Source organism: Callionymus lyra, chromosome 4, assembly GCF_982586985.1.
Source record: "Callionymus lyra chromosome 4, fCalLyr1.hap1.1, whole genome shotgun sequence".
NCBI classification, from domain to species: Eukaryota; Metazoa; Chordata; class Actinopteri; order Syngnathiformes; family Callionymidae; genus Callionymus; species Callionymus lyra.
This window is the reverse complement of record NC_141821.1, coordinates 36268318-36281186: the sequence shown is the minus strand read 5'-3', so window position 1 is coordinate 36281186 and position 12869 is coordinate 36268318. Positions and strand designations below refer to the sequence as shown.

Below are 12869 nucleotides of genomic sequence, written 5' to 3'. Positions count from 1 at the left end.
AGTGTGAATAAAATGAAATTGTTTTAATTATGTGCAATTAACATGCAAGTACTGTTTGATCATTTTAGTGTAAAGCCAACTTCAGCAGCTTATAAAGCTGATGTTTGGACAGTTAAGTACTCGGTATTACTACAAATATATCCTTCTTCCTACAGTATCGAAATACATTTAAATACATCAGATTGTTGCCCGTGAATAGTGACATGCATCAACACACTAGATTCTTGCCAAAACACAATACTAGTCTTGAAGAAGACTAATTTATCATAGAACAGGAAAATTAAAACAGAGAAGGACACAGATGCCGCTACCTGTCCAAGCTGTCGGTGTTGTTCTCTGTGCTGTGGTAGGCCTCCCTCCAGCTTTCTGTTCCCGACTCCCCCTCGCTGCTGTGAGGGAAAAGCTCCTCCAGACTCAGCTGTTCTCTGCCGTTCACCTCAGTCTCCTCTTCCGCCGACCCGCTCTCCACCCGCGACCTGCCCGGCGATGCTTCCTCCAGATCTTGGACCGTGTCAATGTCGGTTTCCAGAACCGTCACGGGAAGTGCAAAGCAAGGAAGCTCGCTTGTCATCAGCTCATCTTCCCCAGTAAGACCTTCATCCTCCTGGAAGTCATCAATGTCGGTCTCTAAAGGAACATCGAGGTCCAGGCTGTGTACCGGACTTGGGCTCAGGGTCGCTCCAGATGTGGTCCCAGCTTCTGGGCTCCTTTGAGGCTCAATACTTTGGAAGTTCATGCTGATGACTTTCTGCTTCCGATGCTCTTCCACAGCAGAGATTGAGGCCGGAGCTCCACCAACATCCCCACTTGGTAAAACATCAAGATCTCTGGAGTCACCATGAAGTCTCTCCCACTCCGCTCCAGGTCTTGACTCATTAAAACTGCAAGAATACAGAAGAGGGATTTTGAGTTTATCCATGACTTGATTAAAGTCAACAAAAACAGTTTTATTTGAGTTAGAAGGCTAGAAGTAGAGTGGTTTTTTTTTAAAATATTTTATGCATTCATTATTAAAATGTAATAGGTTTGTACTATTTTATTCATTTTTATAGTTTTATTCTATTCTACTTTGTTTTATTTTTTTATAATTACCAGGATTCTCAGTCAAAACCAGAGAGTAAAACTAAACTTTCAGCTTTCTCAGCTGTAACACTAAGGCTAAAATATTGACAGAAATTGATACGTTAACCTGTCACATTGACATTGTACTTCTCACTGTGCTTATTCATGTTGAAAGGTTACAAAAAAATCCAGTTTGTTTTGTTTTAAGCTTCTGAAAGTTATGTTGAATAACTGCTCGATACTTAAAATTGAACTGAAAAAAGGGACTCCAAATAAAACACACGTTTTCATTGTTATTTTTGTATTCCTAGTTCAACATAAGTCCAAAGCGGAAACTATTTGATTTTGATTTAACACAATCGTCATAAAGTTAAATATTATATAAGAGAACAAAATGAACTTAGCAATGTCTTACTTCATTTATATATTCTATTTCCGCACTTATATAGTATTTTCACCAGCACATTAAGACTATTTTTCTTTTCCCCTTCTTTTATTCTTTTATTTATTCCATTTAGGAAATTGTATTTCCTGTCCCTGATGTAAAATGTAGAAAGAGTCACGCTCACCTCTTGTGTGTCTCGGTCTCAGGTGGTGTGTTAATCTTGTCTTGCCCCCCAAACTGCACCTCAAAGGTCTCTCTCTGGGGCAGAACCACCGGCCTAAAGCTGCATCTGGAGAACGTTGGACTTGGTGGAAAGTTTGATCCTTCCTCAAACCAATAGTTGGACGATGTTTGTTCGATGACGTTATCGTGTGGTTGGGTCTGATGGGAAGGGGTTTTGTAGAAGGATTGATTATCGAGTGTCGTCTGAGTGACAATTTGTCCATGGGGTTTGTCGCAGCAGCAGCGCGAGCAGCAGCGCGAGCAGCTTTCTACTCCCTCTGGCCTCTGAGGAGGAAGACTGTAGGACCTTTGTCTCGAGGCCTCGTTTGAAGGGCCGACCTCTGTCGTGTGGTGTGCTTGTGGGGAGGGTTGGTACGGTGGGGTGGATGACGTGAACCCAGCGTGGTGAGATGCACGTCGCCGGTGAAACTGCTCCCATTTAGGAGGCGGTGGTCGTGGAGGAGGTGGACTCTTCTTCTTGTTGGTCCTGGTTGATTCTTCTCCACCAACCGCTTGCTCTTCGACCTCCATGAGTGGATTCCTGGTGCTTCTGGAATCTTCCGGTTCCCAGCGTTGACCGTTGTCAAAGCGAAGATCATTTTCGGACATCGCACGGGCCCGCCGCGAGAAAGGGATGGGTGAAGCACCAAAGCAGTAGGTGCTGTAGTCAGTATCGGCATCAGTCACTCCGTGGCTCAGTGGGTCCTGGAAGGTTTGGTTGAAACCTTCAGGTGGTCTCGGCTCGCATGTCCAGCTTTGGTAGTCCCTGATGAGGAGAAGGTTAAAACGTTTGTTTTTTTTAACATTGATTGCTTTTACGCTTTAAAACATTTTTTCCAAGATTCTTCTGCCGAACTAAAGAGTCATATGGCCCCCCTAAATATGCCACACTTTACCACATATCATTAAGGTTTGAATCATGGATGATTACCCAGCACGCTCGGAGCTCATTATACTCAAATCAAAGCCAGGCATGACAAAGTGGGATTTCCTGGTCTCACAATGGCCTGCCCCAACTTCAAACCCCAAGAGACTCACTTTGCTACAATCTAGCTAATAGGGACAAGAAGTCTTTACGGCCAAGAAAGCAAAGGCAAATATTAAATAACGAAATTAAATCATGAGAAAATACAACAGTGGCTCACCTCTCCTTCCTGCTGAGTGAGGATATTTCCTGCTGCCGGGTGCAGCATGCCTGAAGAAGAAGTCAAAGGTGGTTAATAACACAAAAGTATAGCTGTAACCCAGGGGGGTGCTGCTCTGCACTTTCTCCTCGCCAAAGGAAATGGGTTTGTTACTCCTCCCTGAAATTTTGCAGATAAGACTCTAAAATGATTCTGGGATTTAGATGAATGAGATTAAAGAAACTTTTCCATGGAATTTTGAATAACTTTTTAAACAAACAATAACATTAACCATCACATTAAATTCAGGTTAAGAAATATTAAACACACATATTTTTTATATTTATAAAAAAAAAAAGAAGTAAATATATCCATTACAATAATAAAAACAAGCTTATTATTCTGTTGTCCATTGATCCGTCTGTTGGAAAAATAACTCCTGAACATATAAACAACTTTTTCAGAAAATGCTGATTACAGGGACAAGGAACATATAATAACAATGCTTTGGTGGTGTTCTTGGGTTTGTATACAACAATCATGAACATTTAATTGTTGTATGGCTTCTGTGTAATACTAATGAGAACAATGGTGTCCCAAAAGGTAAAAAACAGGAAAACTTGACAGTAACTTTCATGTTTCATTACCAGGGAGCCAATAAACTAATTAAACATTCTTAATAATCATACTCAAATTTAGCTTCTACTTAGTTTCTACTTTACTCTGTATTGGTTTATGTATTTGTCTAGACTTCCTAATTGTGATGAAAGTAAAACATTTAAAAAAAGGTAGAATAATTAAATTAAAAGCCATTATAAGAAAAGACAAATTCAAGAACTTTACTGGACATTAATGGTTTATAAAAAAAAAGAAATGTATTTATGTTGTGACTTATTGGTGTTTTTAAATTCAAATGTAGGTGATAACTGTTCAAAGGCAACATAGTTGACCTAGTGTAGCAATTAATAATCCTAATTGTTAATGCTTAAGATATTGGCTAACATGCAGCCTCATTATGCTAACAAATCTTTCAATGAAAATGAATCTCAGAAGCCCTCAGTGGATGTACTGGCCACCCCCAAATATCTGCACATTCTTATTGTTTAAATAAATAATGGGCAGGGTGGAAGGATAAGGTTTTGTTAAAGTCTACGTCCGAAGAGTTCATCAAACGGCCATCACCCCCAGCTACGAAGTTCTAATCGATTTGTGGGGGGCATGTCATTTAACGCTGTTATTCTGATTTTCACCACATTTAAGCGCAAAAACTTCAACACAATAGTTTCAATAACAAAAGCATCAAGTCATAATGACTTTCAGCTTTAGCATCCCGGTTCAGGACACGTTTCACTCACCAATGGGTCTTTAAGTTCACTCTAAAACCGCAGTCATATTTCAGTGAGCTGTAAAGTTATTTTTGTTCACTCTAGAGGCTGAAGTTTGATTTTCACTGAGGGAAAAAAATTCTGTTACTTAGCTCAGAAATTCTTTGCGGGGGTAATTCCATTTCATGGCTCATAGACATTTACAGGAAAGAAACAAATGTCTAAAAAAAAAACCTGTCAAGCTACACGTTAAAATAAAACTATCTGAGCACTTATGATCTGTCGAACAAACAAACGTCTCATATAGAAAGTGGTTAATTTAAATGCAATTGAATCAGAGAAGCGGTCTCACCTGAGTGGGTCGTTGGAGTTCATCATTCATCGATGAGTGGGGCATTATTGGGTAGAAAGCAGATCTTGGTGCCTGGTTCTGGGTCTGGTTGTAAATATATTGCATGGAGGTCGGGGGATGAAGGTTGTTGGGATTCTCTTGATCACTTTCTTTCATATAAGAAGGTTGATAAATTCCCTGGTGGAAGCCCAGTGGGACATTTTTCCTTTCCTCCCAGAAATCCCTCTGTTTTCCAGAATTCTGATTTTCAACCTTTAAGTCACCTTCTTGTCTTTTCTCACCTAATTCGACCGTCTCTCTGACCATATCCAGTCCCTCCTTCTCCTGCCTCCCATCTCTTTCTCCCAACGTTTCCTCTTTCTTTTGTGCCTTTGCTTGTTGCACCTTTTCATTTGCCCGTTCTCTTTCTTTCTGTCTCTCCCTACTGTTGCCCATAGATTGCCTTCTGGCCTCCCCTGTCTGAGGAAGGATGTTTTCCTGCCCTCCCTGATAGGAGTATCGTCTGGATGGCTGTTGATCTGTGCATCCCTCTTGGTACTCGACATGGTGAGAGGAATTGTTCTGTCCCTGACTTGGACCTTTGCTTATTTTCTCAAAGAACTTCATTCTATCTGCAAACGGTAGAATGTCCGACTCTTCAATTCTTGAATAAGAAGAGGACCTGCCATAGGATGGGGTGGAAGAGGAAGTAAAAGCACAGACCCCATGTCTGGAACCTGAAGTGTCTAAAACCCTATCCCTTAAAGCTGCAAATTGTCTTTCAGGTTCAGGTTCTGGTTGCAGCTTATGCTCCGGTGTCCAGCGCCAGCGACGGGCTTTCCCAGCCGGAGCCAGCTCCTCAACAACCCTGATTCCAACACCGAAACTTGGAAGGCCAGGATTCAAAATCTGCACGGACCTCGATCTTGTGTTGTTTTGACTGATTGTCTCAGTTTGGGTATGCAATGAACCACGATCCGACTTCTCATCGTTTTCTTGGAATTTCATATTTTGGGGAAGTGTTATTGATGTAAATATCACTTTAGAACAATGTTCCTCTGAATCTTCGCCCTCTTCAATAATATCCTGACCATCCTCTTCTTGAACTGTCTCACCACTACAGAGCAAACCCCCAGGACCCCGGCTACTCTGGAGCTGGGCTTTTTTCCTTTGGATCTCGTTACGAAGGTTTGTTGCAAAGCGCTCACCGCGACGTCGGTTACGTCTGTAATTCCTGGTTGAGTTTGCTCTCTTTGTGAGTGCATCCCCTTCTTTGTCACTACATTCAAGACGTTTGATTCTGTTCACTGACCTCTGTTCCTCCAGTAGACTGTCCACACTTGCAGCAGAACTAAGAGGTTCAAACTCACTCTCTAGTATCGAGTAAGACCCTTCCTTTTTGGTCACTGATGTTCCCGAGTCTTCCCCTGGTACACTCACAGAGCGACTCCAGGAGAAATTTGACTTATTTGGGGAGTTGGACTTTCTGACCAATGTTTCTTCAAGTGAATCTTCTGGTATACCTTTAACAAGAACTGATGCTGGGTTTGAGGAACAGCTGCCTGCCAGTTCAGACAACAAAACATTTTCAGAATTAACCAACAACTCTTGCTTTGACAGACGAGTCCATGGTCCGCTACAGGAGGACAAGGCATCGTGGGTAGAAGGAATTTCACTGTATGCGTCCAATGATTTGCTGTCTTTATTACACTGCAATAACTGAAGTTGTGTAGCAAGAAGCTTCTCAGGGGCACTATGTCGGTGCAGCCCTTTCAAGGATTGTTGACCGTTGGACTGCAGACTACTTTCGACAACAGCCTTTAATGGGTCTAAACAAGTAATGGATTGAAGACTGGTTAATCCTTGATGAGGGAGATAGTCTGAAATTGTCCATGAACTTTGCAGGTCTTTACTTCGAGGTTGAGTATTTTCTCTGTTATTGACAATTGTCTGGCATTGCTCTTCTCCCATAAAACATTCTCCATTTGCAGATGAATCTTTTGAAAATGACATGGTGTCATCATAGCAATAGGAATTGCTATAAAAGTCGGGGGCAGAAGCGCAGCGTGTGCTGGCACCTCTTGGTCGATCCTGAGCTGCCTTGAAGCTGTCTTTTCTAACAGGAGGCTTTGGTGGGTCGGACTTCTCGCCTTTTTTGACAATATCAAATTCTTCTTCCCGAGAGCTCTCATTGTAACAACAGGAGGAGGGCCGCTGCTTTACCTTGACAGGTGCTGGTCTAGGCCTTGTCAGTGACCTGGACTTCAGTGCAATTGAATGTGTCTCATCTGGCGTGTCACCAAATGATGTCTGAGTAGAGACGGGGATTCCTGGGAGTCCTCGACAGGTCGAGCCCAGGTTACGAAGGAGATTCTCCATTGAGACAGCTTCACCAGGCCTCATTGGAACTGTTGCATAGTCTGAAGTATTTGAGCTGGCAGAGAAGGAGCTATATGCAGAGTCTCTCTTGTTGTTAAACAGAGTCGGGTCCACTGGGGAATTGTGGGAGTATAGGTGAGTAGTGGGTGTGGGTGTGTCCAAGCTCTCCATGGAGCCTAGGGAACTGCTGCGGTCAGTAGACGAGTATGGTCTGGGCGGCTGACTCCACTGCATGGACAAGTCACTAAAAGATTGAAACAGAACAGAGTCATTTGAATGATCTCCTGATGTGTGCGGACAAAGTCTAATCTGGATCTCCCTAGTTTTACCAGCAAGTTATTCCAGTGACACTTTCTAATAATTTCATTTTTTAAATGTTTCTATTGAGATCCACTGCAGCCACGTTTGTTCTAAAGACCCCAAAAGTGTGCAGCCTACTCCCATCAGTATGTGTGAATGGCTGTCAAAAGCACTACCGAATTTCCCCTCGTGGGACAAATAAGGGATTATAAAAAAAAAGAAAAAGAAAACCTCTTTAAGAAGAAAGGGATTTCCTTCTCGTCATCTCATACTGACAGGAAAAAAAATCCTTTATTTTCTTTTATTTTCCAATTACCTAGGAAACTGTCTTTTTATCTTTTCATGTCCATTTTTTTTTTAGTTCAAATTAATTATTATATTATTATATTATTTATATTATATTATTAACTCTATATATGTAGGGTAGAACCACAGGCCAGAAAAAAAACATTTTTGTCTTCAACTGGGAGAAAAAATATCTTGCCCTTCATTCAAGCTAATGATTTCCTGTCAGGTTGCAGAACTTGATTTAAGCAGTAGTCATTTTTACTAAATCCTTGGAAGGCTTCAATAATCTTGCAGATCATAGTAATTGTTATTGCTTCCATAAATACACATGCTTGTCTTTATATTCATGAGAAAATTGGCCTTAAGGAAGTTAGCTATAAGAGAAAAATCAACAGGCTGCTGTATAGATTTGACCTGGATGACAGAAAGAGGAAAGGAGGAAATGAAACAGGAGTTGGACAGGAAATGATAGTCACTCCTGTCGAATCAGACCGCTATGTGGAACATGTGAGGTCGTCTCAGTTAGAACCTCACACACACTTACAAAAGCATGAGTTGTGTATTTAGACTTGATGGCCTCAGTCTTGAAAAGAAAAAGGAGAAACTCAGACTATTCTTCCTTTTCTCTCTTTTCATGAGAAAAACTTTAGATACACAAAAATGCCTGCCGTAAGAAACGTCCCTGAAACAAACAGTTTATTGAACGTCTTCCTCTCTTTGTCCACATGGTCAGGGAGTCACATGCCATTGTCCAAAGTTATGCTCTGAGATTGTGTGTGTGATGAGATCAGGCGCAGAACAAACTGTGGGAAGAAAGGGCGAATGCACTGACACCGCTATCCAAACCACATGGGACTATTAAATCAAACAGCGGTAAATTGAGAACATCGATTCTTATCGAAAAGAGATATGCACATTTTTTTGTAAGTCAATTTATCCACTCTGACTTCTTCCCTTATCGGATCATTTCTATTGAACTTTGTCAGATGATTGGTCAGTTAAATCCACATAAAACCGGTGGAAGTAGACACAACAACACAATCATACTTTGTTGCCACAAGTCAACAACTCTAACGTAACAGAGCCTTGAAACGCTAAAGCTAGTCCTAACATTTTTCTACCACTAACACATTACCTAGCTAACATTAAGTAAGTAATGTTCTTCTCAACCATCGGTCTCAAACTGTTGTTCAACATTTCAGCGTTTTATTTCAACATCTTTAACAGATTTTATTTATATTTGGTTGTAATGTTTTATGGATTATTGAGTGGTTACAATGTGAATTTGGGACATATTTCTTACGTTAAGTGCCATTTTATTATTTGAAATTTCTTCCATCCTAACTTTATAATCAAATTATGTCATTTGATGTGAGAGTCTTTATTAGTTATCCATCTAAAGTTGAACCAAATTGGAGTACCTTTCCCCGCCTGCAAACTTGGACAATAAATGGAGGCCGCAGAATTTCAAGTCTGTTAATGGGCTAGGTTTGTGACACCAGGTCTTGACTATCTACAGAACAGTGATCAGAAAAGTGAACCACATAGAATTATTTTTCCAACACATGGTTGCCTCATGACTGTGAGGTATGAAGTTGCTTGTTCAGATCCCAGGAACGTAAATAGTAGGGACACTGTTCACTGGCAATACTTGAAATGATCTTCCAGAATCTTTTAGTTTTTTTTCTATTATTATAATGGATTATTTTGTTTTTTCTTGTCCCTTGATTAAGTGAGTTTCAGTTACTTGATTTCAGTAACTTAATTTAAAACTGAATACAAAGCTATCCATCTATCCACATTTGCCTAAAAAAAAAGAAAAATATGTTATCAACCAGATCTGAATAGTTTCCCTAAAAGCAGACAAAGAGCAGGTCAGAGGGTTGAAAAGATTGGTTATCCCTGCGGAATGTTTCCATAGACAACCAGAAATAGCCCAATGGCCTTCCTGCGTAGGCAGTGTTGACTTTAAAACGCGGTGATGTCATCAGCTTCCTGGTGATTGTTGGATGTAGAGGTTAGTCACTGGGACCAAAATCCCCAACAATGACATATAACTTCATCTGCACACTCTGTCATTTGGTGTTTCTCCTTTTCTTATTTATAGAGCAACCGTTATCCGGCAAAATGACTTCAAAAAGTCAATGACATCAACATGACATTACAGGCTGACACGCTCACAAGCCACTAGACTGGAGTAGACAAGACTATTTAGATGTACCATAACAAATCATTTTATTCTCTTTTCTTTTAGGTCAAACCTCACCTGTTGTCAATGGTGTGCCAGGGAAGCGTGTAGGAGCCGGGGTGGAGCTGCATGACAGGTGGAGGAGGTGGGAGAGGAGGGGAGTCAGCAGGGGGGAGGCCCGGTGAGGGTGGGGGTGATGGGGGAGGCGGGGGCGGGGGAGGGAGGGGCAGCTCTGGCAGCTTCGCCAGGTACCAGGAGTGAGGTCGGATGTGCGGAACGGTGCGTCTGTGGAGAGATGACACAGAGTTAGACAACCTATTTTACGACTTAAGCAGCTCTTCAAAGTGACATATTTAAGATTCAAATGACGCCCCGAAAAACAATGGTGCCCTGGCCTATCAAGACTTAAAACTGGGCTGACCGCCAGAAGACCCTGCCAATCCAAATGATCTGGAAACCACCAGCTTAAAGTTTGTTTGGAGTTTCATTCGGCAGCCATTAAAAACTCATCTAACATGTACAGTAGCGCCCCCAGTCTGATGTGGGGCCAGGCATTCCAGCGTATCCCATGGTATTCGCTAATTCCCATTCACAGACTTCCGATTCCATATGTAGGCCAGATTTCAAGAGAACCCCCCGCAGATTCTTTTTGGAATGCATGTAGCAGACAAAGAAAATCATAGTCTGGAACCACATTTCCAATGGTAATCAGATCTCTCAAAATAACTGCTGATCGACCACAATAACTTTGCAAGCGTCAGGAAAACAGAAGCATGGAAAAGTTAATAGCATGAGTGTGCATGTTTTCAACAACTCTAGTCACTTTTTGGCAATGTAAAAGATACTTGCCAGCCAATACTATAAATGTATTCCTTTTTATTTGCTTGACATTTTTAAACAAACAAGTAAGAAAATTATTTTTCAGGTATTCATTCCTAATCCTATGTTTTACTTAAACTTTTTTTCTGTACTTAAACTTTTTTCTTTATTGTAAATTTGAATGTCCATCGACTCAAAGTCAACTTCTGGGACTATTTGATTTTCAAATCTTGCAAATCAAAGAGAAATACAAGAAATATTAATGGTACAAACATATTTTCCTTGTAAGGTGTACGCCATTTAGTTTTTGCAACAACTGATTCAATTAAAAAACAACAACAATCAAACCATGCATCTAGTTAATTTCCAAAAATCAGCAACACAACATGCTAGGCTAATATCATTTTACAAAAAAAAATAGCTTGGATGTTTTCTTAGCAGGACTTTGTGTGAGTGTGAAGTTAGAAAACCTTAAGTGCTGACATATCGAAAGGAATGGTTTCAATGCATTACCCAGAACACACATGTTGATCCAGGAAAGGAAACTGTTGGGAAACATGAGTACAGTACTGGCTGAACTGAAAGCTTTAACATTGAAAAAGAAAAACATTGGTGGTACAATCTTGGAAGAATAATGTGAGGTCTGGTATCACAGAAAGAAAAAGCAGGAAAACAGATCAGTATTATTGTTTATGATAAAGCAGCAGCTTTGAAAGCCATTTCCAGAATATACACTATTGCTTCCTTCGAAGAAGGTTTTCTCTCATAGTGCCCACCGATTGTAGCACTCTGCTTAAATTGTTCTTAAATTATCCCCTGAGAAAGTTTATGCAGTCTCTGTATATAAATGTGTGGGAACTAATCTAAACTCAGACCAGCAGACCAAATGCTATCATTCAGACTACCACAATATCAGCAGAGCGTATTTTCCTGCCAGGACTATTAACTCCTGTCAATCCCACAATTTTAGCTTTTCTAGATGGATGACCTGCAAGATCTGCAATGTCAAAGGAATTCTAACCAAAGACTTGGATAGCTGTTCTCAAAATAAGGCTTTTGTCTTAATAAAATATTAAATATCGGTGATTTCTGTAATGTTTTTTTCTTGTTAAATAAAGTGGAAAGTCCCCATGAATTACTGATCGTGTTTATTGGATTCTAGCAGCGCCAACATGGGCAGAATTGTTTTTTATCAATTTGAGTGACAACATGAATTAAATGTAATATACCTGGTCATTGGGTATTGAGCACAAGACATTACGAGATTACAAAAGTACCATAACAAACAAACAAACTCAAAAACAGACTTTGATGGAGCCCACATGAACCATTCGGATCTTAAAACCCAAAGGTTAATGACGCACAAAGATGTGATCTTATTTGTGTAATCTGTTTGGTTTCAAGTGAACGCACAGGAGCAAATGGAAACTCACCGAATTTAAAAATGTTTATTCTGAGACACGAGAGTAAAACACTTACTGTCACTCTTGCATTGACAGCTAAGTTGTGTGTATTTTTGGGCGCAGTAAGGAGAAGTTTACATAAAGTTGTATATCAAAAATATTTACTCCTTAAAAAATTATATGAAAATTATTCAAAAATAAAGCTGGGAACTATAAATAATTGTATGTTTAAACTTATTCTAAATGTTTTGAAATACATTTAAAAATATACTATTTTTAAAGTGTTCATTTGATAAATTAAAAAAAACGTTTTAGTAAACAATATTCAAGAAAGTCCAAAAGGATTTTTTCCAACATTTACAAAAGTGACTCAAAACTCACAACTAATGTTGTGCAATGTCTAATCTGCTTTTCTTTAAATGCCAGTCTTCTGTATTTTTAAATATTTGTCTAAGAAAATATTGACGGTTTGTTTAGTTGCTGCAGGTTTGTTGAAAACAGTTCTACAAAGACCTAAAAGGCTTTTGTCAGAGCTGCTTTTCAGCAAAGTCCACGGTGGCTCCATAAAGTCTGTGGCTCTTTCATTTACAGGACTGAGAAAAGACAACCGAGCACAAGCTAATACTCCACTTTTTGTTGAAGTGACTTGTCCAATGTACCGCCTTCCAGTACAGCTATGAACAACTCAGCTAATCCCATTAACTAGATAAGATCCTTTCTTACGAACACCGCGGAGGAGAATTTAATTTGATGCGGTAGAAAACATGGAAAAAATGTTGCACAAAAAATACATTTTAGAAGTTTTGGTAGTTCACTTCTTAGTGTAATGATTTTATGACTGACCAAATACAGAAAAAGTTTAGAGACAATGATTTTGTGAATAACAAACACTCTAAAAGGGAAAGTAATGCATCTGATTTACATGATTTTTTTAAAGAATTAACTTTTATATCAGCCTCTTGTCAAGTAGGTGTTGTAATGCTACTGCGAGACACAACACATGGCTAACATATATTCAGAAGTACTTCTAAAGGATGGAGGCT

General features: G+C 39.9%; 1 protein-coding gene across 3 annotated transcripts in view; it reads right to left on the bottom strand.

Annotated features, from left to right (window-relative positions):
- Nucleotides 1-12869, bottom strand: part of shroom4 (shroom family member 4) — a 41923-nt gene that overhangs the window by 1791 nt on the left and 27263 nt on the right. For all 3 annotated transcript variants that reach the window (XM_087790081.1, XM_087790082.1, XM_087790083.1), the window contains 5 exons: nt 9683-9889; nt 4471-7072; nt 2815-2864; nt 1632-2435; nt 312-881 (listed from right to left, as the gene is read on the bottom strand). In XM_087790081.1, coding sequence (XP_087646207.1) covers nt 312-881; nt 1632-2435; nt 2815-2864; nt 4471-7072; nt 9683-9889 — 4233 coding nt within the window. The remainder of the gene's footprint in view (nt 1-311; nt 882-1631; nt 2436-2814; nt 2865-4470; nt 7073-9682; nt 9890-12869) is intronic.